Source organism: Ranitomeya imitator, chromosome 6, assembly GCF_032444005.1.
Source record: "Ranitomeya imitator isolate aRanImi1 chromosome 6, aRanImi1.pri, whole genome shotgun sequence".
NCBI lineage: Eukaryota > Metazoa > Chordata > Amphibia > Anura > Dendrobatidae > Ranitomeya > Ranitomeya imitator.
Window position 1 is genome coordinate 37,201,933 of NC_091287.1, and position 24,249 is coordinate 37,226,181.

At 42.5% G+C, this 24,249-nt stretch overlaps 1 protein-coding gene across 7 annotated transcripts in view; it reads left to right on the top strand.

Moving 5' to 3' along the window:
- The first annotated feature begins 762 nt into the window (after positions 1-762).
- The window catches only part of ADAM22 (ADAM metallopeptidase domain 22), a 274,548-nt gene continuing 251,061 nt past the window's right edge, over positions 763-24,249 (top strand). For 6 of the 7 annotated variants that reach the window (XM_069729469.1, XM_069729471.1, XM_069729473.1 and 3 more), the window contains exons 1-2: positions 763-1,071; positions 12,925-13,082. In XM_069729469.1, the coding sequence (XP_069585570.1) occupies positions 999-1,071; positions 12,925-13,082 (231 nt within the window). In that variant the 5' untranslated portion in view covers positions 763-998. The remainder of the gene's footprint in view (positions 1,072-12,924; positions 13,083-24,249) is intronic. The other variant, XM_069729470.1, reaches the window with a different exon arrangement.

The window sequence follows — 24,249 nt, forward strand, 5'->3', positions numbered from 1 at the left end:
CCAAAATCCTTTGGTAATCTTCACATTTCATGATGCCTTGCACACAGCGAAGGCACCCAGTTCCAGAGACAGCAAAACAACCCCAAAACACAGTAAACAGTAGAATGATGTGCTTTTCCAAAAAGTTCTGTCTTGGTCTCATCTTGTCCACAAGACGCTTTCCCAGAAGGATAAATCGATGACAAATGGAATACAAATCAACACCAATCTAATAAAGTGAAAGCAAAGAAATGAAAGCCCCAAGATAATAATAATAATCTTTATTTTTATATAGCGCTAAGATACTCCGCAGCGCTTTACAGCTTGCACACATTATCCCCAGACTACTAGAATCCACGTAAGAACAAAAGAGGGAGCACTTTGATTTTAAATATGTTTTTGTTCCATGGACATGGTATAGATAGACGAGATACATATATGTATAGATGAACATCCTTATAGATTGTGTTTCTTTTTCCGAGAGTAGAAAGCTGAGTGAGCTCTAGGGATAGTAGATGCATTGAATAGATTTTACAGAGGATTTTCATATAATTCTTAGAGCTTGCACTCATTCCCTCTTAGGAGCAATGAGCCTAAACCTACAGGTGTAAGGTCCCCTTTAAACTATATACTGATCTATGCAGGTGCTGCAGGATCATGTGTGACATTTCAGCTGCAATAACCAAGACTACATTTCCCAGTGTGCAGTGAGGTCCTTGGGAGGAGGCAGGCTCTGCAGGCTCTGGCATTGATGAGTCTAAGGATGTGGCTGTGCATGTGGATGAGGAGACCTGGGAGGTGCTTGAGTCCTCTCATCCACATCCAACCACCCAATGCAGTAAAAGCACAAGAACACTAATGGAAACCAGGAGGACACAATGCAGCAGCATCACCATCATCACCATCAGCAGCAGCAGAGAGTGTGAGAGGCAGGGAGACCCCAGGAGCACAAGCCCCTCACAATGAGGACCTCTCTCTGATGGTGGTGACCCTCACATGCTTCTTGGATTGTGCCAGCCATGCAGAGCTTAGAGTGCTGGCTATGCTGCCTGATTGGAGCCCTGTATCTGGTCCATGCCAGCTCCCAGGCAGGTAAGTCTAGGAGGGGAGGGGGCTTGATACAATGGAACACGCGTCTGTTTATTTATTTATTATTGGAACCTTCCTGTTATTGCTGCATTGAGCTCCTGCTGCCCCCAGGACTTGATATAGTGGTGGTCCAGGACCCCCCTCCTTTCCTTATACTATGCCGCTAATTAAAACCTACTCTCTAGGGATGAGCCTGCCTCTGATCACCAGGCCTGCCACCAGTGCTGGCATCTGGGCACATGAGGAGCCTATTTACTAGGGGCATTAACCTCTTTGATGCTGGAGAGGAAGCAAAAAAAAAAAAAAAAAGGATAAACCTAGTATTATGAGTGCAGTCAGCAGAGGCCATGTCAGTAGTGAGGCTGCATTGTTGGGAGGTGTACGAGTCCATATGCAGGTGCAGCATGTTAGGATGGACCCATCCTTCCTTGGCGCATTGGCCTGAATCTGACTATGGCTCTGTATATTAGGATCCGGCTCCCTGGAGGGATTCTTTTGCATTCATAGTGTATCCTAATTGTAAATGACATTTTTGTACTGAGATTGTTACCCAGAACTGAGATTTGTTTTATTTGGATTTACAAGAGTGACTTATCATTTTCAGATAGAAATCAATATCCCACGTGTCTCTTAAAGGGGTATTTTGGTTTTCAACAAATATATATATATATATATATATATATACATTTGTATAATGAAAAGTTTTGCAATTTTACTCTATACTTTCTGTATCAATTGTTCATAGTTTTCAAGATCCCTGCTTGCTGTGTTTCTGTAGGAACGTACATTGCTTACTTCTCACGACTGGTCTTTGTGAGGCTAGGGTCACACAACCAGTTTCTCTCCATCTGAGAAAAACGGTTCGATTATGCTAATCAGACCTTGATCAGTGCGTGATCTGATTTTCCCAGATGTGGAGAGGAAAAAAAAAAAGTTTGTCCACCATCTCCGTTATGTTAGTCCGTGAAATTTGGACCGCACTCAAATGTTATCTTAATGTCATCCGATTTTTTTTATTTTTTTTTTTTAATTCGAGTGCGATCCGAATAGCGGAAGCAAATCGTGCATGTTTTTTTTTTTGTTTTTTTTCCTCTGACCACTTGGTCTGAAGACAAATATCAAACTTGTGCACAGCGCCATAGAACAACATGGGAACGAGTGGTAGTCGTGAAAACCACGAACACCTACAAAATTGGTGGGAATTATTCTGAAAAACGGAAGCAATTTACAGTACGTGTATGTGAATGAGGTTCTCATGTAGTGTAATGGTGTAAATGCAGAAAATTGAGGCTATGCTGTGAATCGTTTAGTTCTGTTGTGGATTTTGCACTTATTTGCATTGAGTTAAATCAGCACCAAAATCTGCACGTGCTTCTTCGCTTTCAATGCAACTTTTCATGAAATTTGCAGCGCTGAAGTCCACGACGTGTATATTTTGGCCTAAGGGCTGTTTCAGATGACCGCAATGTGTCCGCATTTTAGCGTCTGTTCCATAAGCTGCAATCCCGGGACTTCACAGTAATATACAGTATTTTCCTTTGAGTTTGTAAAATCGGTCATTGGGCCATTTTGTCATTGGACTGGGAATAGCGGCTCAGCTGTAATATGAAGGCTAAAATACTGATTTAAATTGGTCGCGTGAATTTCCAAACATCTGTGTGTCCGTTACATGATCAGGACAGATTTCTATCCCCTGGGAGTCAACAATTATGGATCCCGTGGAATGTCAGCAAGCGGAGATCTGGAAAACCTAGAAGAATTTATGCAAAAACTATATTGAAAAATTGTATAACTTTCAGTTATACGAAGAATAACATTAAGGCCAGAGTCACACACAACGTATAAAAATACGGTCCGTTTTTTATGGCCGAGATACGCAGAAAATTTCCTGAACAGTGATCCGTATTCAATGCGAGGATGCAATTTTTTTTTTTCTGCAAAAATTATCCGTGTGTCATCCTTATGGTATCCGAACGGCGAGATTTTCTCGCCGGCTTACAAAATAGACATAGAATGGATCTATGACCTCAAATATTCGTAAAAACATATATACAGTCATATATATATATATATATATATATATATATATATATATATACAGTATATATATATATATATATATATATATATATATATATATATATATATTTCATACAGCGCTAGATAGCAGATAAGCCAGTAATTCAATTGCCGGCTTTTCCTATCTCCTTATCAAACCCGACATGATATGAGACATGGTTTACATACAGTAAACCATCTCATATCCCTTATGTTTTTACATGTTCCTCACTAATAATGTTCCAAGTGTCTGTGTGCAAAATTTGGGGGCTCTAGCTGTTAAAATAAAGGGTTAAATCACGGAATAAACTGTCGTGGGCTCCCGCACAATTTTCTCCGCCTGAGTGGGAAAGCCAATGACTGAGGGCAGATATTGATAGCCTGGAGAGGGTCCATGGTTATTGCCCCCCCCGACCCCGGGCTAAAAACATCTGCCCCCAGCCACCCCAGAAAAGGCACATCTGGAAGATGCACCTATTCTGGCACTTGGCCACTCTCTTCCCATTCCTGTGTAGCGGTGGGATATGGGGTAATAAAGGGTTAATGTCACCTTGCTATTGTAAGGTGACATCAAGCCTGGTTAATACTGGAGAGGTGTCAATAAGACACCTATCCATAAATAATCCTATGTTCATGAAGGGTTAATAATACACACACACATACACATTAGGAAAAAAGTATTTTAATAAAATAAATACACAGGGTGTTGTAATAGCTTTATTATACGCTCAATCCAATTGAAGACCCTTGTCACCCGAAACAAAGTTAAAATGAAAAAACAACAACATCCCATACCTCTCCGGCGTTACAGTCAAGTCCCACGATGTAAATCCATCAGAATACCTATACCTCTACAATGTGCACACATTTATTTTAGCTATTCTATTCTAACCTGTCAGTGTGATTTTACTGTACACCGCACTGAATTGCCGGCTTTTCTATAGAACACCGGTGCATATTTCTCGCAAGTCACACTGATGGTCCGTGTGTAATCCGATTTTTTTTCTCGCACCCATAGACTTTCATTGGCGATTCTCGGCCGAGATACGCTGACAGTCGCAGTATGCTGCGATTTCACTCGGATCCTGAATACGGCCGAGAAAACAACGGATAATAGGAGCTGCCCCATAGATTAACATTGGGCCGAGTGCTATGCAATTTTTTTTATCGCATAGCACTCGTCCGTATTACAGACTAGTGTGACCCCGGCCTAATAATAAGTGCTCACTTTCCCACCCGTGCCATTACGCAGTGCCTGTTGTATTAATGGTCATCTACATAATATACAGAAGTGTCGCGTCGAAAAGAACAGGAGACTCTCAGTATCCTCTTTCTGTTCTCACTTATCTCTCTTTTTTCTGTTCCGTTTGCCTGTTTCATTTTAGGAACAGATAAACGGAAGAAACGATCCATTGCATTAGTTATGCAAATGGAAGGAAATTGATTATTATGGAGTCCGCCTGAATTCCTTTTCTTAAAATGGAAAGAAAACTTCTGCATTCAGGACTTTTTATTCCACACAAAGAATTGACATGCTGCGGAAAATAAACTGCAGCGTTTCTGCACTGAATTTTCCGCAGCATGTGCACTCGGGTTTGGTTTTCCATAGGTTTAGGGTATGTGCACACGTTGCGGATTTCCTGCGGATCCGCATCGTTTTTTTGCGGTGCAGAAATGCTGCAGATTCGCAAATGATTTACAGTACAATGTAAATCATGGTGAAAAAAAAACCGCTGTGCTGATGGTGCGAAAAAATTGCGTGCGGAAACTCTGCGGATTAAAAGAAGTAGCATGTCACTTCTTTTTTGCAGATCTGTAGCGTTTTTGTGCCCATTCCATTATGGAAATACGCAGGGGTAAAAAATGCACAAAATCCGCACAAAAAACACGACAAATCCACACCTGCGTTTTCTGCCAAGAGATGCAGAATCTGCACCAGAAATTCCTAAGCCTAATCCGCAACGTGTGCACATAGCCTTATATGGTACTGGACAGGACACCACATGGAAAACTGCTGCGGATCCGCAGCAAAATCCGCAACGTGTGCACATATCCTTAGAACACCTATTAGAAAATCTGCGCACGTGTAGGCAAACATGGATTAAGGTTATGTGCACACGTTGCGGATTGGCCGCTGCGGATTCCCAGCAGTTTTCCATGCGGTTTACAGTACCATGTAAACCTATGGAAAACCAAATCCGCAGTGCACATCCTGCGGAAAATACCGTGCGGAAACGCTGCGTTGTATTTTCCGCAGCATGTCAATTCTTCACACAAAAAACTCAGGAAATCCGCAGTGCGTTTTACCTGTGGATTTTTGAAAAACGATGCGGAAAAATCCGCACATGAATCCGCAATGTGGGCACATAGCCTAAGACACAGTTTCTAGATAAAGAAGTACGGTACATGTTCGGTCATTTTTTAAAATAACTTTGTGATGATAATAGTGGGTTTGTTGGCGAGAGCCGTACAGTCATCATCTGGAGAGAGGCATAGCATTGCCTGTAAAATCTCTTAGGCCGCATTCACACGTTCAGTGTTTGTAAGCCAAAACCAGAAGTGGTTGAAAAATGCAGAAGTGGTGACGTGTTTCTATTAGACTTTTCCTCTTTTTGTTCTCAAAAAATGTCACTTTTTTGGGCTTACAAATACTGATGTAAAATACTGACCAAATACTGAACGTGTGAACGTGGCTTTTTCCATATTCTCCTCCAGTGGAGACAAAAAATGATTATAAGGAGGGAGGTTGCCACTAGAGTGTGAGGAGACCTCGCTTGCTACAGAGCGGTTTACTGATGTCACTTTTCTGTTTTTTGGTTTTTTTTTGTCTTGTTATTCACAGTACATTTTTACTTCTTGCACAAAATTCATCAAAGTGGTGCACACAGTTCATGAATTTGGTGCAAAGTGACCGATACTCTTTATTTTTGTATTTAATAGTTTTTGCGACTGTTTCCTGCTAAAAGTCACAAATTGAAAACTCCACCAGAAAGGGGAATGGAGTAAGATGCGCCAAAAAAATGTGATATTTGAAAAACGTTGCTTTATATGAATTTGTCTAAAACATTTGGATAAGCAAAATTAGAAGAAATAGAGAATTAGTTGCATATACTAAAGACACTAAAGAGGTGCAAATTAGTCCAGAAAACTGGAGAAACAGTAATGAGGAATCGTGTTTGATCTGTGCACCTGCCGGTGACTTTAACCTCCTTCACAACCTACAACGTATAGATTGCCGCATCTTTTCCGGCCCATGACAGCTGCTGATAACATCTTAAATGCCGCTATCAGTCTCTGACAGCGGCTTTTAACACGATCACGCTGGAAGCGCTTCACAAATCCCGCCCATTGGCTCCCATGCATGCCATTGTATATCTCCTATGAATGCCGGATTGCAGCTTCAAGTCTCCTAAGGAACCTATTGAAGCAAGTAAAAAGTAGAAAAAAAAGTTAGTTTTCTAAAATATAAAAGTTAAAATCTTCCCCCTTTTGCCCCATTCAAAATAAAACTATAAAAATGTACATATTAGGGATCGCCACATACAGAATTGTCCAATCTATCAAAATATAAACTAAATTAATTAGATCGGTAAAGTACGTTTTGTTTGGCCACCGCAACATTGCAATAACGGGTGATCAAAACATCGCATCTACACCAAAATGGAATCAATTCTATATCCTCAGCTTATATATCTTCAGCTAGTATATATATATATATATATATATATATATATACTAGCTGAAGAGCCCAGCGTTGCCTGGGTATGGTAAATATCTGTGGTTAGTTATAGCACCTCACTTCTCTTATTTTCCCATCACGCCTCTCATTTTCCCCCTCACTTCTCTCATTTTCTAATTTACACCTTTCATTTTCCCCCTCACTCCTCTCATTCCCCCCTAACACTTGACATTTTGACCTCACATCTGTTATTTTCTCCCTCACACCTCTTATTTTCCCCCTCACTCCTCGCATTCCCCCCTAACACTTGTCATTTCGACCTCACATCTGTCATTTTCCGATCACTACACTATTTTCCCTCACTCCTCTCATTTTGCACTCACACCTTTTCATTTTCACCTCACACCCCTCATTTTCACCTCAGTATATACATGTTTGTCATCTCCCTTATATATAATATACACCTGTATGTCATCTCCTGTATATAGTATATACCTGTATGTCATCTCTCCTGTATATAGTATATACCTGCTGTATGTCATCTCCTCCTCTGTATACCTCATCTCCTCTTTTATATATTATATACCTGTATGTCATCTCCTCCTGTATATAGTATATACGTGTGTCATCTCCTCCTGTATATAGCATATACCTGTATGTCATCTCCTCCTGTATATAGTATATACCTGTGTGTCATCTCCTCCTGTATGTAGTATATACCCGTGTGTCATCTCCCCTGTATATAGTATATACGTATATACCTGTATGTCATCTCCTCCGGTATATAGTATATACCTGTGTATCATCTCCCCTGTATATAGTATATACCTGTGTGTCATCTCCTCCTGTATATAGTAAATATCTGTATGTCATCTCCTCCTGTATATAGTATATATCTGTATGTCATCTCCTCCTCTATATAGTATATATCTGTGTGTCATCTCCTCCTGTATATACAGTAGTATATAGTATATACCTGTGTGTCATCTCCCCTGTACATAGTATATATCTGTATGTCATCTCCTCCTGTATTAGACCGCGTTCACACGTTATTTGGTCAGTATTTTTACCTCAGTATTTGTAAGCTAAATTGGCAGCCTGATAAATCCCCAGCCAACAGGAAGCCCTCCCCCTGGCAGTATATATTAGCTCACACATACACATAATAGACAGGTCATGTGACTGACAGCTGCCGTATTTCCTATATGGTACAGTTGTTGCTCTTGTAGTTTGTCTGCTTATTAATCAGATTTTTATTTTTGAAGGATAATACCAGACTTGTGTGTGATTTAGGGCGAGTTTCATGTGTCAAGTTGTGTGTGTTAAGTTGCATATGGCGACATACATGTAGCGACTTTTGTGAGATGAGTTTTGTGTGGTGACATGCGTGTAGCAATTTTTTGTGTGTCGAGTTGCATGTGACAGGTTAGTGTAGCAAGTTGTGTGCAGCAAGTTTTGCGCATGGCGAGTTTTGCGCGTGGCGAGTTTTATGTGTGGTGCGTTTTAAGTATGTTCAAGTTTTGTGTGAGGCAACTTTTGCATGTGTTGCAACTTTTGTGCATGTGGCAATTTTTCCGCGTGTGCAAGTTTTGCGTGTGGCGAGTTTTCCATGAGGTGAGTTTTGCACGTGTGGCGAGTTTTGCGTGAGCCTAGTTTTGCATGTGGCAAGTTTTGCGTGTGGCGAGTTTTGAGTGGCGACTTTTGTGTTTCGACTTTTATGTGGCGAGGTTGGTGTATGTGTGGTGAAATGTGTGCTGAGGGTGGTATGTGTGTTCAAGCACATGGTAGTGTGTGCCGCATTTTGTGTGTGTGTTCATATCCCCGTGTGTGGTGAGTATCCCATGTTGGGACCCCACCTTAGCAACTGTACGGTATATACTCTTTGGCGCCATCGCTCTCACTCTTTAAGTCCCCCTTGTTCACATCTGGCAGCTGTCAATTTGCCTCCAACACTTTTCCTTTCACTTTTTCCCCATTATGTAGATAGGGGCAAAATTGTTTGGTGAATTGGAACGCGCGGGGTTAAAATTTCGCCTCACAACATAGCCTATGACGCTCTCGGGGTCCAGACGTGTGACTGTGCAAAATTTTGTGGCTGTAGCTGCGACTGTGCAGATGCCAATCCCGGACATATATACACACACACACACACACACACACACACACACACACACACACACACACACACACACACACACACACACACACACACACACACACACACACACACACATTCAGCTTTATATATTAGATATATACTGTATGTATATATATATATATATATATATATAGCCATTTTCCGAGACCCGTTGTGTCTCCATTTTTTGGGATCTGGGGGCTTATTTTATGCGTGCCGAGCCAACGCCTGTATTGATTCCATTTTGGTGTAGATATATATATATATATATATATATATATATATATATATATATATATATATATTATATATATCTACTATATAATTGTCTAAGGGTCACTTCCATCTGTCTGTCTGTCTTGGACATATTCCAAGGTATGCAATGCGTTTGGGGAATGAATAAAAGCTATGTAGCAGTTCACTATAGCTGTCATTTAAGGTTCAGAAAATAAAAAAACAATGGTTGGACATTTCTTGCTGCTTAGTCCTTCATGCTATAATGGAGTCCATTGCACTAACACTTCCTGACTAACAATACATACAATGGCGTTGCGCGTTACCAAAGGGGTGACAGATGGAACCGGTGCTAACCATGGCATCCAAGTATCTACGATCTCAGAGGTTGCAGCAGGAGGGCAGCCGTCCGGCAGCTAGACCTTCAGTGATCAGTTTATCACTGTGGGAACTTTCTTGATGAGGGATTATCCAATTTGTACATCCCTTCTATTAGGCGTCGCCACAATAATAAATATAAATATATATATTATGCCATGAATGACTGGTGGGGTGGTGACTGCTTAAATAAAAATTCCCTATGGTCCAAATTGGGGACACATGGTTGACCTATACATTGTATATACACGTACTGGGCAAACCAAAGGTCTATGAAAACTCTGTGACTGACAAGAGCCAAAGGGATAGTGGTATGACATAAATATAGGAGGCGGTAAAGCTCTCATACATGCTATCACCATCTTTTTCGTTGCTAATTGAGACAAAACACTTCCAATAACTTAAAAGGATTACGATTAGAAAAAACATGGCTGCTTTCTTTTTAAAGTGGCGTCGCACCTGTCCATGGGGTGTCATGTGTGAATATCACTGAGCTGCAATACTGCGTACAACCTGTGGACACGTGTGGCACTGCTTTTTTTTATTTTTTATGAATAGCATATACAAGCATACTAGCATTACCTATGGGGACACATCTTTTCATTGAATTCAGGTATTTCATTAAGCCCCATTTCCCCGGTTTATAACTTCCAGACTCTCGTCCTCGATATAGAACATCCAGACCCTCATCCCCAGTGTATAACATCTTGCCCTTTGCTCCCCGGTGTATAACATCTGGCTCTCATTCCCCCCAGGGTATAACATCCGGCAACACACTCCCGGTGTAGAACATCCAGACCCTCGCTCCCTGGTGTGTAAGATCTGATCCCTCATTCCCTGGTGTATAACACCCAACCCCTCATTCCCCAGTGTATAACATTAGGACCATCACCCCCAGTGTATAACATCCAGACCGTCATTTCCCGGTGTATAACATTCAGCCCCTCACCTCTGGTGTATAACATCCAGCCCCTCATTCCCCGGTATATAACATACAGTCCCTCGCCCCTGGTGCATAACATTCAGCTCCTCACCCCTGGTGTATAATATCCAGCCCCTCACCTCCAGTGTATAATATCCGGCCCCTCACCTCTGGTGTATAACATCTAGCCCCTCATTCCCCGGTGTATAACACACAGCCCCTCGTTTCCCGGTGTATAACATGTAGCCCCTCGCCCCTGGTGCATAACATTCAGTTCCTCACCCCCCAGTGTATAACAGCCGACCCTCTCAACCCCTGGTATATAACATCCAGGCCCTTGTTCCCCAGTGTATAACATCCAGGCCCTCGTTTCTCGGTGTATAACATCCTGGCCCTCGTTCCTCGGTGTATAACATCCAGGCCCTCGTTCCTCGGTGTATAACATCTAGGCCCTCGTTCCTCGGTGTATAACATCCAGGCCCTCATTCCTCGGTGTATAACATCCAGGCCCTCATTCCTCGGTGTATAACATCCAGGCCCTCGTTCCTCGGTGTATAACATCCAGGCCCTCGTTCCTCGGTGTATAACATCCTGGCCCTCGTTCCCCGGTGTATAACATCCAGGCCCTCGTTCCTCGGTGTATAACATCCAGGCCCTCGTTCCTCGGTGTATAACATCCTGGCCCTCGTTCCCCAGTGTATAACATCCAGGCCCTCATTCCCCAGTGTATAACATCCAGGCCCTCGTTCCCCAGTGTATAACATCCAGGCCCTCGTTCCTCGGTGTATAACATCCAGGCCCTCGTTCCTCGGTGTATAACATCCAGGCCCTCGTTCCTCGGTGTATAACATCCAGGCCCTCACCCCTGGTGTATAACATACGGCCCTCTCTCCTCCCCTGGTGTATAACATCTGTCCTCGCATTCTCCTCACATTCTCCAGTCTATAAAATACCATCCCTCAGCCTGCCCGCTGTACAGATGGTGGGGGACCTCAGGACATGGAGATTGTGAGCCCGGCCTCTTCCCAACATCAATGTCTGACCTCACAAATGCTGAATGAATAACCAAAATTCCCACAAACACCTCCAAATTCTTGAATGGGAGGCCACCCAAGCTTCAGTAGGTGTAACGTGGAGGGGGCACAATATTTTTGTCCTTATAGTGCCTATACCCAGAACACAGATTTGCTTTTTTATTTACATTCTATAGGGTTGTGTGTCAAGTTCTGAAGTGTGCACTTGTCAGTGACGTTTGATCTCCGTCTGACCGCGGTAAATCTGTGCTGTAGGGAAACCTGGAGGTGCTCGTATACTAATGTGTTTCAGATTTGATGTGAAGGTTTTTTTCTGTTGTGTCCAAACACTGTTCTTTTACATTGCATAACCTCTAGATCTCATTGCCTTAACCTTGAATGCCTCTCCTATCTAGATGAGCAATGGTACCGGACGGGATTAAGTCCTATAGCCCGAGTACATGCATGTCCCATAATCAGGCAATGAGATCACTGTGTAACACAATTTTTGTTCCTGGCTTCCAAGTGTAATATTTCAACTGCTTATCTTTAAAGACTATGCAAAAACGACTTCATTCAGCACAAGCTTTGATTTTATGACCACAGGGCAGAAATTACACTATAACAAATTTTTATATATTTTTTGTTCCTGGGTCCAAAGTGTGCTTTCCTAACCCGTTATGCCTAAAACAAATAGAAAATAGTAGTTGTTCCACAAAAACTTTGTTTCTGTGATCAGGACAATGACATTTTGAAATTTGTCTGTTTTCGGGAAAATTCTCCATTCGTATTCAATACTGAGTAGTCTTCATTGTCCTGATCACAGTAGCAGGTGCTGCCGGGTACAGGAGAACAGATCCTATTCAAGAAAACAGAAGCAAATTACGTCCAATATGTGTGACAAGCCGATGGAAAGCTGATCAGAAGTGATCTGCTTTGTAATCTACAGGGGACCCTGTTTAATTCTCCTGCGGCGCCACTACGGGAAAAATAAAGCATTGCAAAGTGGCCATCATAATTGATAATCCATCCATATCATGCAAGGATATGCTGTATAAAGTCCAGGGACATGTTGAGTACGTATCTGCCCTTTTCTCTGGATGATTAATGGAGACCTCTAACTTGGGACCTCTCTATAAATTTAAAACACATAAATATTTAATAGTTTTTCTGAAGCAGACGACCAATTTATGACAAAAGAACCATTTCTTGGGGAATTTTGCTGAAGTTGCCAATGAGTCTTGGGTGACTACATATTTTGTGCCACATAGTAGATGTCGATGAAGCCACTTCCAGTTGGTTCAGTGGAATAAATGTGCCTCTTAAATTGGTATTGTTGGAAGGTAGATGTGACAGGTTGGGTGTCTTGACATTACCAAGCTGTGACAAGCTCTTTCTTCAGAAGTTGATTTGTTTTATTTCCCATCTTTTACAGATACCTGGCTGACTGAGATGCATAGGAAAAAAGAAAATGGGTTCCTGGGCAGGGAAGATATTGTTCCCTTGCGACTGATCTTCAGTAGTGAACAGGACAACCAGACTGCACATGGATTACTCAACACTCGGGTCAGAATGGACAATAGTCAGGACCAGGTAATGTTCACAGCTCTGACTTCTGGTCGCCAGTGTGATATACTGAGATTATGATCAATTTAGGGTGGCTGAAATAGAAACAAGAATGAGGGACCATATGTAGGTTGCATTAATAAGATGTGACCTTGTTTCCAAGAATGGGAAGTCTTAGTCGCCGAAGAGCTGTGGATTTGACAACTAGAGTAATATGATGTATGAAATTAGCTACTTGGTGTTAAATCCCTAAAAATCCAATAGAGGCAAGTTTTCACTACCTTGACTGCTTGAGATTTCAACACACTCGCCTCCACTTTCTGGCCGGGCCAGTATGAGGAATTCATGGTCATGATGCACATATTTAAGTAATTAATTTTTACACCACTAGTTGTTCACTGTCCCCATTTGGCACATGGATTCCTCAGGACGTGGTTCATTTAGAGCAGTGTTCCCCAAACCCGGTCCTCAAGAGCTACCAACAGGTCATGTTTTCAGGATTTCCTTAGTATTGCACAGGTGATAATTGCATCACCTAGACAGGCAAGCATTCAATGACCTGTGCATTACTAAGGAAATCCTGAAAACATGACCTGTTGGTGGCTCTTGAGGACCGAACTTGGGGAAGACTGATTTAGAGGATGTCCCTCCTGGAGGTCTAAGGGGAATGTTTGGCCATCAGATTCCTTACCCAATGTAACCCTAAAGAGGACCAGATCTCAATCAGATCTTGACACTAGGTTGGCACCTCAGGGACAAACCTGGAGCAAAATGCAGTCTCCCTAAGCTTCGGTGAAGGGAGGCCTCTGGTTCCTGGTTCTTGCTGTGGTCTTCTGGTCTGCGAAAGGTTTGTTGGGGGTCTCCTTTATGAGTTCTTGCGATAGACCACTTCCTTGTTCACTTTCTTTGTGGATAGTCAATAAAAAACATGTTAAAGGGATTTTCCACTTTTCCAAACATGGATCACCTCTGTATCTAATCAATGGGCTCAGCGGCTCCTGACATCTACCTTTAGCTCAGTGATTGGCTGCAGCAGTGATGTGTGCTATGGATGTGACATCATCACTACAACCATGACATTGGGAGCTGAGCAGTGGGAGGAGCAGGCAATGGTCCCAAAGAGGATGAGTATCTGCTCTGTTAGTTTAGAGCATTAGGAGTCCACTTGTCTGATAATGGAAAACCCCTATAAATGCCTACGTCACAGAATTGATGAATAATGTGACAGACTTTTCTCAAGTAAATTATTTCTGAGGAATTAGTTCCTTCTAAAGATTAGGCCAATTATATAAATATGAGAGAACTAGGGATGCTCGATGGACAGGTATTTTTCCTTTCTAAGTGCAAGTGGACACGGTTTTTTTTGGTGCGTATATTTTACATCAGTATTCTGTGGTAAAAACCTTCAAGTAGTCGCATAATTTTGGCGCAGCTGGCGGCTGTGCTAAAATTTGTGACCTTTGGGTTCTCACATCATTTTTCAACAAAGTGGAAGGAGATGTGGTGGGAAGGGATGGTGCTAACCACTGCTTATAAAATTAATGAAGAGCGGCGGTGTTCTCTACACTACAGATCTTACCTCCGCAGGGAATGGAGTAGGATTTATGGTGAGGCGCACACAGAGGTGTAAGCCACTCATCAGATGTTTCTGATTCATTAAGAGGGATACAACTGTTCATGAGTCAGGAACATCTGACTCCAACCTATCTCTCCTCATCAAGTCGAATGTCATGACTCTGTTGTTGGGTGTCCCGGGATGAGGGGTTCCTTCCCCGTCCCTAATAATAGGGGTGCACTAGCTTGCCCTGTTCCCCGGATTACTTCTGATGGTGAAGACGCCGGGGCCACGTACCTTGCCTTAGCTCCTGAATCCTCCCTCCGTCTGTACTCTTCCCCCACCAAGGGAAGAGGGGAGTATTAGTGTAATGTAATTCACCAGCCAGATTAACAAGGTAATACGAACAGGGATAACAAAAAATACCAATCATAAAAATATACTCACACATACAACAGAGGAATGCATCGGGGAGTGGAGGATGGGGTTAAACTAAAGTAGGAGAAGGGAATTATCACACACCCAAAACCTATTAACAGTCACAGATAAATCCACCAACCGCCTTCTCCAATAGCCATCAACAACAACCTCCAGCCATGCGGCAAAAGCTAGCTCTGAAAATGAGTTCTAGCCAGGACCCAGAATATACAGTTAGGTCCATATATATTTGGACAGAAACAACATTTTTCTAATTTCGGTTATAGACATTACCACAATGAATTTTAAACAAAACAATTCAGATGCAGTTGAAATTCAGACTTTCAGCTTTCATTTGAGGGTACCCACATTAAAATTGGATGAAAGGTTTAGGAGTTTCAGCTCCTTAACATGTGCCACCCTGTTTTTAAAGGGACCAAAAGTAATTGGACAATTGACTCCAAGGCTATTTCATGGACAGGTGTGGGCAATCCCTTCGTTATGTCATTCTCAATTAAGCAGATAAAAGGCCTGGAGTTGATTTAAGTGTGGTGCTTGCATCTGGAAGGTTTTGCTGGGAAGTAAACATGCGGTCAAAGGAGCTCTCCATGCAGGTGAAACAAGCCACCCTTAAGCTGTGAAAACAGAAAAAAACGCATCCGAGAAATTGCTACAATATTAGGAGTGGCAAAATCTACAGTTTGGTATATCCTAGGAAAGAAAGAAAGCACTGGTGAACTTATCAATGCAAAAAGACCTGGGCACCCAAAGGAAGACAACAGTGGTGGATGATCGCAGAATAATCTCCATGGTGAAGAGAAACCCCTTCACAACAGCCAACCAAGTGACCAACACTCTCCAGGAGGTCGGCGTATCAATATCCAAATCTAGCATAAAGAGAAGACTGCATGAAAGTAAATACAGAGGGTTCACTGCACGGTGCAAGCCACTCATAAGCATCAAGAATAAAAAGGCTAGACTGGACTTTGCTAAAAAACATCTAAAAAAGCCAGCACAGTTCTGGAAGAACATTCTTTGGACAGATGAAACCAATATCAACCTCTACCAGAATGATGGAAAGAGAAAAGAATGGTGAAGGCGCGGTACAGCTCATGATCCAAAGCATACCACATCATCTGTAAAACACGGTGGAGGCAGTGTGCTGGCGCGGGCATGCATGGCTGCCAGTGGCACTGGGTCACTAGTGTTTATTGATGATTTGACACAGGACAGAAGCAGCCGAATGAATTCTGAGGTATTCAGAGACATACTGTGTGCTCAGATCCAGCCAAATGCAGCCAAACTGATTGGTTGTCGTTTCATACTACAGATGGACAATGACCCAAAACATAAAGCCAAAGCCACCCAGGAGTTTATTAAAACAAAGAAGTGGAATATTCTTGAATGGCCAAGTCAGTCACCTGATCTCAACCCAATTGAGCATGAATTTCACTTATTAAAGACTAAACTTTAGACAGAAAGGCCCACAAACAAACAGCAACTGAAAACCACCGCAGTGAAGGCCTGGCAGAGCATCAAAAAGGAGGAAACACAGCGTCTGGTGATGTCAATGAGTTCAAGACTTCAGGCAGTCATTGCCAACAAAGGGTTTTCAACCAAGTACTAAAAATGAACATTTTATTTAAAATTATTGAATCTGTCCAAATACTTTTGGTCCCTTTAAAAACAGGGTGGTACATGTTAAGGAGCTGAAACTCCTAAACCCTTCATCCAATTTTAATGTGGATACCCTCTAATGAAAGCTGAAAGTCTGAACTTCAACTGCATCTGAATTGTTTTGTTTAAAATTCATTGTGGTAATGTCTATAACCAACATTAGAAAAATGTTGTCTCTGTCCAAATATATATGGACCTAACTGTATATGGAATGGGAGTGTCTAACAGAGAACAGCTGAGAGCCTTAATGCAGGAAAGCTTTCCAGGAGCACTCAGCTGAGCAGATTAAACCCTACACCATTTAATATGAAGGTGAAGTGCTTCTAATCAGTGCAGGAGTAGGAAAAAACAGATGCTGCAGTCTTATGGCTCCTCTCTGTCGCGGTAAACCCGTGACATCCGATATGAACAACAGCAGTCTTGATGAATGAGGCCCATTGTGTGCACATAACCTTTTTTGCATTGACTTTTCATATTATTAATTACGGGTTTGTGATTCATTGGGATCCCTAAACTATAGTATGAACAAGCCCACTCTTGGCGTAGAACATCACTGAAATGTAAGGGTCCTCACATGACATTGTCCACAATTTCATTCACTTCATTGGAGAATGTCCCGTACCCGATTGACCTGTTCTCATGGCACATGTCCATTTCTAGGATTTTACTGAGATTTCCACTGGCTGGGGCTTGTCTGTTTTGTTCAGATCACAGAATGTTAGCACCAATGAATTAGAACAAGTCTATATTGGGAAGCCCAGAAGTAGAACTCTCATAGGACATGTCAGTAAATTCTATCAACATACGATAGTTTTAAACGATTATTCTAAAAAAAATAATAATAATTGCCTCACGTCCCAGTGAATCCTAATTTGGTACTCTGGAACTTCGAGAACGGAGCTCTGTACCTTTGTCTTTATTTTACTGGAGGTACACATGCTCCACATTCTCTTTCTTCCATTCATTGTCAATGGGACTGCTGAGTTTTGTACTCTTTCTTTAGGCAGTACCATAGACAATGAATATAATGGGTGTCGAGCCATTCAACAGGCTGCAGAGCGCCATTTCAAGGGTTTGACACCCCCGATCTAAGGCTTGCTAAAGGCTCTTATAATCAATTTATTAAACTACATTTTGGGGGAATAACTCTTTTGAATGTTTTTTTTAATACCGAATGCTCAAACTGGTTTACAAAAACAAAATTCCGCTTCACCTCACAGATTCCCCCCACTTCTAGTTTAATGCTTACCTGTCCGTATAAGGACACCAAAAAACAAACAAGTCTCGATTTATTTTATTTTATTTTATTTTTTTTTTAGCGGTCCACCAAAAAATTCCACAGCCCTGTGGCACAGCCACATAGGCCATAATGGGTATGTGTTGTATCAGTGAGAAACGTGGGTAGAGCACGGACGCCTGAATAAGGTCCGACATGTAATAAACTTTTTGTGCTAAAAATCTGTTGAAAAGCTTATGCCGTACAGAAATTTCACTACTTAACGATTTCTGATGCCGCTAATGGGATTAGGATTTTCAGCATGCGGGCAGAATTAGGGTTTAGGATCGCGATTGAAGATAATTCTGCGTTTTGCTTGTTTGATAGGAGGAAAGCTCTAAAGCAGCAGTAAAAGAGAACCGAAATAAATAACACATCGGTGTCATACATGGATATTTAATGGCGGCTTGTGGCCAAAAAGTCTTAAAAATATGACAACATTGTCTTGAAATAAGTTTCTCAACTTTTTTTTTTATATATCATGTTTGCTAAAAGTCTGTTCACTGACATCATCAAATGGTATGAAATAAATGTATGTGGCATCTTCAGGACTTTGATGATCTTTCATCTGTTAGCAGTTCCTGTGGGACCCAAGAATGGCCACCACACAATGTTGTTTCATCTCTGTGTACCGTGTACATACTGCCACCCCTTGACGTGCTGACTGGTGGGGATGGCTGGTATCGGACCCCCAACAATCTGACATTGATGAACCCGTCGTAAGGATAGACTCTCAAAGCCATATGGTCCTTCTATATCAATTGGCCTCATTGACGGACCATAGTGTTGATCCTCAGATTTCTGTAGCAGAAAGTTTTTATGCCAATGTATGAGCATACATAACACGTAGTTTTATGGTATAGAAAGGTAAGAGCAACTGCAACCTCTGACTCTCCCCCACCTGCCTTGATACCTTGTCCATCCCTGTCTGTGACTCCATAAAAATAAACTTTTGAGTTTTCGAAGCTAAGATCTGATTAGACAGTACAGACCATAAGTTTGGACACACCTTCTCATTTAATGATTTTTCTGTATTTTCATGACTATGAAAATTGTAAATTCACACTGAAGGCATCAAAACTATGAATTATCACATGTGGAATTATATACTTAAGAAAAAAGTGTGAAACAACTGAAAATATGTCTTATATTCTAGGTTCTTCAAAGTAGCCACCTTTTGCTTTGATGACTGCTTTGCACACTCTTGGCATTCTCTTGATGAGCTTCAAGAGGTAGTCACCGGGAATAGTTTTCACTTCACAAATGTGCCCTGTCAGGTTTAATAAGTGGGATTTCTTGCCTTGCCAGCTGCCTGTCATAGCTGCCACGACCAATCAGCGGCGGCTATTTTTTAACCTGTGACATACGTGGCTGGGCAATATACTACGTAGCTGGGCAATATACAACATGACTGGCCAATATACTACGTGGCTCTGTGCTGTATACTACGTCGCTGTGCAATATACTTCATGGCTCTGTGCTGTATACTACGTCACTGGGCAATATACTACATCACTGGGCAATATACTACGTAACTGGGCAATATACTACGTCGCTGGGCAATATACTACGTCACTGGGCAATATACTACGTGGCTGGGCAATATACTACGTGGCTGGGCAATATACTACGTCGCTGGGCAATATACTACGTCACTGGGCAATATACTACGTGGCTGGGCAATATACTACGTCACTGGGCAATATACTACGTGGTTGGGCAATATACGACGTAACTGGGCAATATACTATGTAACTGGGCAATATACTACATGGCTGGGCAATATACTACGTGGCTGGGCAATATACTATGTGGCTGGGCAATATACTACGTGACTGGGCAATATACTACGTGGCTGGGCAATATACTACGTGGCTGGGCAACATACTACGTGGCTGGGCAATATACTACGTCGCTGGGCAATATACTACGTCACTGGGCAATATACTACGTGGCTGGGCAATATACTATGTGGCTGGGCAACATACTACGTGGCTGGGCAACATACTACGTGGCTGGGCAATATACTACGTCACTGGGCAATATACTACGTGGTTGGGCAATATACGACGTAACTGGGCAATATACTACATGGCTGGGCAATATACTACGTGGCTGGGCAATATACTATGTGGCTGGGCAATATACTACGTGACTGGGCAATATACTACGTGGCTGGGCAATATACTACGTGGTTGGGCAATATACTACGTGGCTGGGCAATATACTACGTGGCTGCTACGTGGCTGGGCAATATACTACGTGGCTGGGCAATATACTACGTGGCTGGGCAATATACTACGTAACTCGGCAATATACTACGTGGCTGGGCAATATACTACGTGGCTGGGCAATATACTACGTGGCTGGGCAATATACTACGTGACTGGGCAATATACTACGTGACTGGGCAATATACTACGTGACTGGGCAATATAATACGTGGCTGGGCAATATACTACGTGACCGGGCAATATACTACGTGGCTGGGCAGCATACTACGTGGCTGGGCAATATACTACGTCGCTGGGCAATATACTACGTCACTGGGCAATATACTACGTGGCTGGGCAATATACTATGTGGCTGGGCAACATACTACGTGGCTGGGCAACATACTACGTGGCTGGGCAATATACTACGTCACTGGGCAATATACTACGTGGTTGGGCAATATACGACGTAACTGGGCAATATACTACATGGCTGGGCAATATACTACGTGGCTGGGCAATATACTATGTGGCTGGGCAATATACTACGTGACTGGGCAATATACTACGTGGCTGGGCAATATACTACGTGGTTGGGCAATATACTACGTGGCTGGGCAATATACTACGTGGCTGCTACGTGGCTGGGCAATATACTACGTGGCTGGGTAATATACTACGTGGCTGGGCAATATACTACGTAACTCGGCAATATACTACGTGGCTGGGCAATATACTACGTGGCTGGGCAATATACTACGTGGCTGGGCAATATACTACGTGACTGGGCAATATACTACGTGGCTGGGCAATATACTACGTGACTGGGCAATATACTACGTGACTGGGCAATATACTACGTGGCTGGGCAATATAATACGTGGCTGGGCAATATACTACGTGACTGGGCAATATACTATGTGGCTGGGCAATATACTACGTGACTGGGCAATATACTACATGGGCTGTGCAATATACTATGTGGACATGCATATTCTAGAATACCCGATGCGTTAGAATCGGGCCACCATCTAATATTTATATAATTGGCCAATCACTGAGCAAATACATAAGCCTTCTGTTAGGCAGTGTGAATATGCAAGATTTCTGATCTAATTACAATAGATGGAAAAAAAACAAAATAAAATAACATATATTTAATTTAAAAACTTGATTTAGGGTATGTGCACACGTTGCGAATTCTCTGTGGATCCGCAGCGTTTTTTTGCAGTGCAGAAACGCTGCAGAGCCGCAATTGATTTACAGTACAATGTAAATCAATGAGAGAAAAAAATGCTGTGCACACTTTGCGGAAAATCCGCTGCGGAAACGCTGCGGTTTAAATGAAGTAGCATGTCACTTCTTTTTGTGAATCTGCAGCGTTTTTGTACCCATTCCATTATAAAAAACCGCAGGGGTAAAAAACGCAGCAAATCCGCAAGAAAAACGCACAAAAAACGCTGCGGAACCGCACAAAAAACGCGACAAATCCGCAGGTGCGTTTTCTGCCAGGAGAGGTAGAATCCGCACCAGAAATTCCTAAGCCTAATCCGCAACGTGTGCACATAGCCTCTAAAAGTAGCTAATTTAGTCATGAAACACTCAATTTAAGTTAGCAGTTTCTACCTTCTTTATATAAATTTAAGATAAAAAAAATTACAAATATTGAAATTGCCGTTATTTAAAGCAAAACCTGCCTTGTGAGCACCTTTGCTCAACATGCATTTTACTTATCATCAAAAACACTAGCAATTTAAGGACACTTAGAGGACGCAATCATTTACCAAAGGTGCAGAACCCAGCATTATTCACTTATTCGTGTGGCGCGGGATGGACGGTATTTTTGTAGCGTCAGCAATGTGCGGTAAATTTTCTTTGACTTAAACATTTGTTATTTTGATGACTGGACACTTTATTGACCAGGAAGTTTATTAGCAGTTACCATGTTACTTACTACAGCTCTTAATATTTTAAGCCTCCATTAATTCATTGTGTAATGATTGCATGCTATCCTCCAAGTAAGGGCATTTTTTAACCAAAGGTATTTTTACATATTTCTTCACTGACTGATGGATACTATGAGGAATCTATAACAATTCTTGTAAGGTAACTCTCCACATCATATGCAGCGCCTCAGGGTCCTGGTCGTTGCAGTAATATCATTCTCCTTTAGGAGGGAGTGATGTTACGTTTGAAGGCAATAAAGGAGATCTCTTTTCTAGGTAACACCAACACTCAACACATTTCACACTCCAGTCCACCAGGGGGAGCTATGCTCCTATTTATTAAGGCACTCTTCACAATTAGGTAAAACTGGTGGTCTGGAAAGGAAGTTAGAGAGATGCTGGCTGGGCTTCTCCCAGTTAGCTGCTGCCTGAGCGCCGCTCAGGTAGTTGGTCCCTGACAGGGGTGGGATCCTGTCAGAGGCCTAGACAGAAGGCCACGGAGCTGCACCTGCCCCATGTGCGGCAGCTTCCAGAAAGAGACACGAACGGAAAACTGTATTGTAGAGAGTGAGAAGAAGTCTTAGCAAAAGGAGAAGAAACCAGAAGGAGTTCTGCCCTACACAGGCTGCCCCCTTCTGAGGCGCAGGATCCCGGTAGCCGACACACCGAGGGAGCAACAGTTCTTTATGCTTTGCTCCAGAGACCGGCAGGACAGCTAATTCCACGTTACCTGCCCGCCCTATACCCAGGAGGCAAGGTGACACCCACGAGAGGCTGGGGCGTGATAGAGTCCCTGTAAAAAGCCTCACGCCTCCGGTCATACGGGTTTGTCCTATCCATCTGGGGGACAGAGAGAGACACAACATCTAGAACATCTACAATAGTTGTGAGGACCTTATAAGAGGCTCAGCAGTAAGGTACTACAACACCCAGGCGCTAGAGGAAGGCTACTGATTTCCACCTGGATAAGGGGACTCTGGATTTGCCTTCAAACCGGCCGGACTCTGCCTACCCTGTGATCTCTGGTGCTCTGGACTGTGGATGCTGAAGACTTCAGTAAAAAGGTAAAGAGACTGCAACCTTGTGTCCTCGTTCTTACTGCGCCTCACACCATTCACCATCTACATACTGGGAAACCCTGGGGACACACTTCACCTGTGGGAAGGTATACCATCTAGCTGCTATAACATCACCCCAGCGGACCCCTAAGCAGCGCCGGTCACCCTGACCGAATACCACAGGCGACGTCATGAACATATCCCTTTAAAGACCTTTCCCTTTTTACAACGGACCTCCCGAGTGCCATGGACCGGGTCAACCACCGTGACATCCCCCTTGAGAACCGAAAGACCTGGTACTGAGTTCCCCTAGCCCTTGGGGGTGCTCCACATACAGGTGCAATTATTACCAAAATATACAAACTTTCTGCTGAACACAACTAATATAACAATTGGTTTAGCCAAATTCCGCACTAATAGTGATCTTTACTGAATACCGCAGTATAAAAATACAAAAAAAAATCTCCTGGCCTTCACTGGATTACAAATATGGAGTCACTCATCATGGAGGGAGGGGTAAAGTAACGGACACACAGACCAGTTGCAACCAATTAAATACTGCTATCAGAGATCAACAGCTACAGTTAAAGAAGCCCTCCTCCCATCAAGAATGTTATCATCTTAATACATTGCAGTCATCATATAGCACCGTCTATTTACAATTGCTCATTTTGCCTTTCTACCCAGCTAATTCTTCTCTTCTCAATTAGGTCTACTACATCATGTGATTAAAACCGACTAGCTGAATCCTTGTAAGCTCTATGTAGAAACAGGAGGTCAAGTTTCCCTGCATGTATCAATACTGCGAAAGTTAATGGCGGGGAGGGAGCAGTTGGGTCAGGAGTTGAAGAGGGGAATGATTTATGCAGTGAAAAGAGACTTCCTGTTTCTACATAGAGCAGAGAAAAGAGAATAATTAGCTGGGTAGAAAGGCAAAATGAGCAATTGTAAGTACACAGTGCTGTATAATATGATGACAGCCATATATTAAAAGGAGGAAAACTTTGATGGGAGGAGAGGTTCCTAGTGATGAGTGAACGTGCTCGGATAAG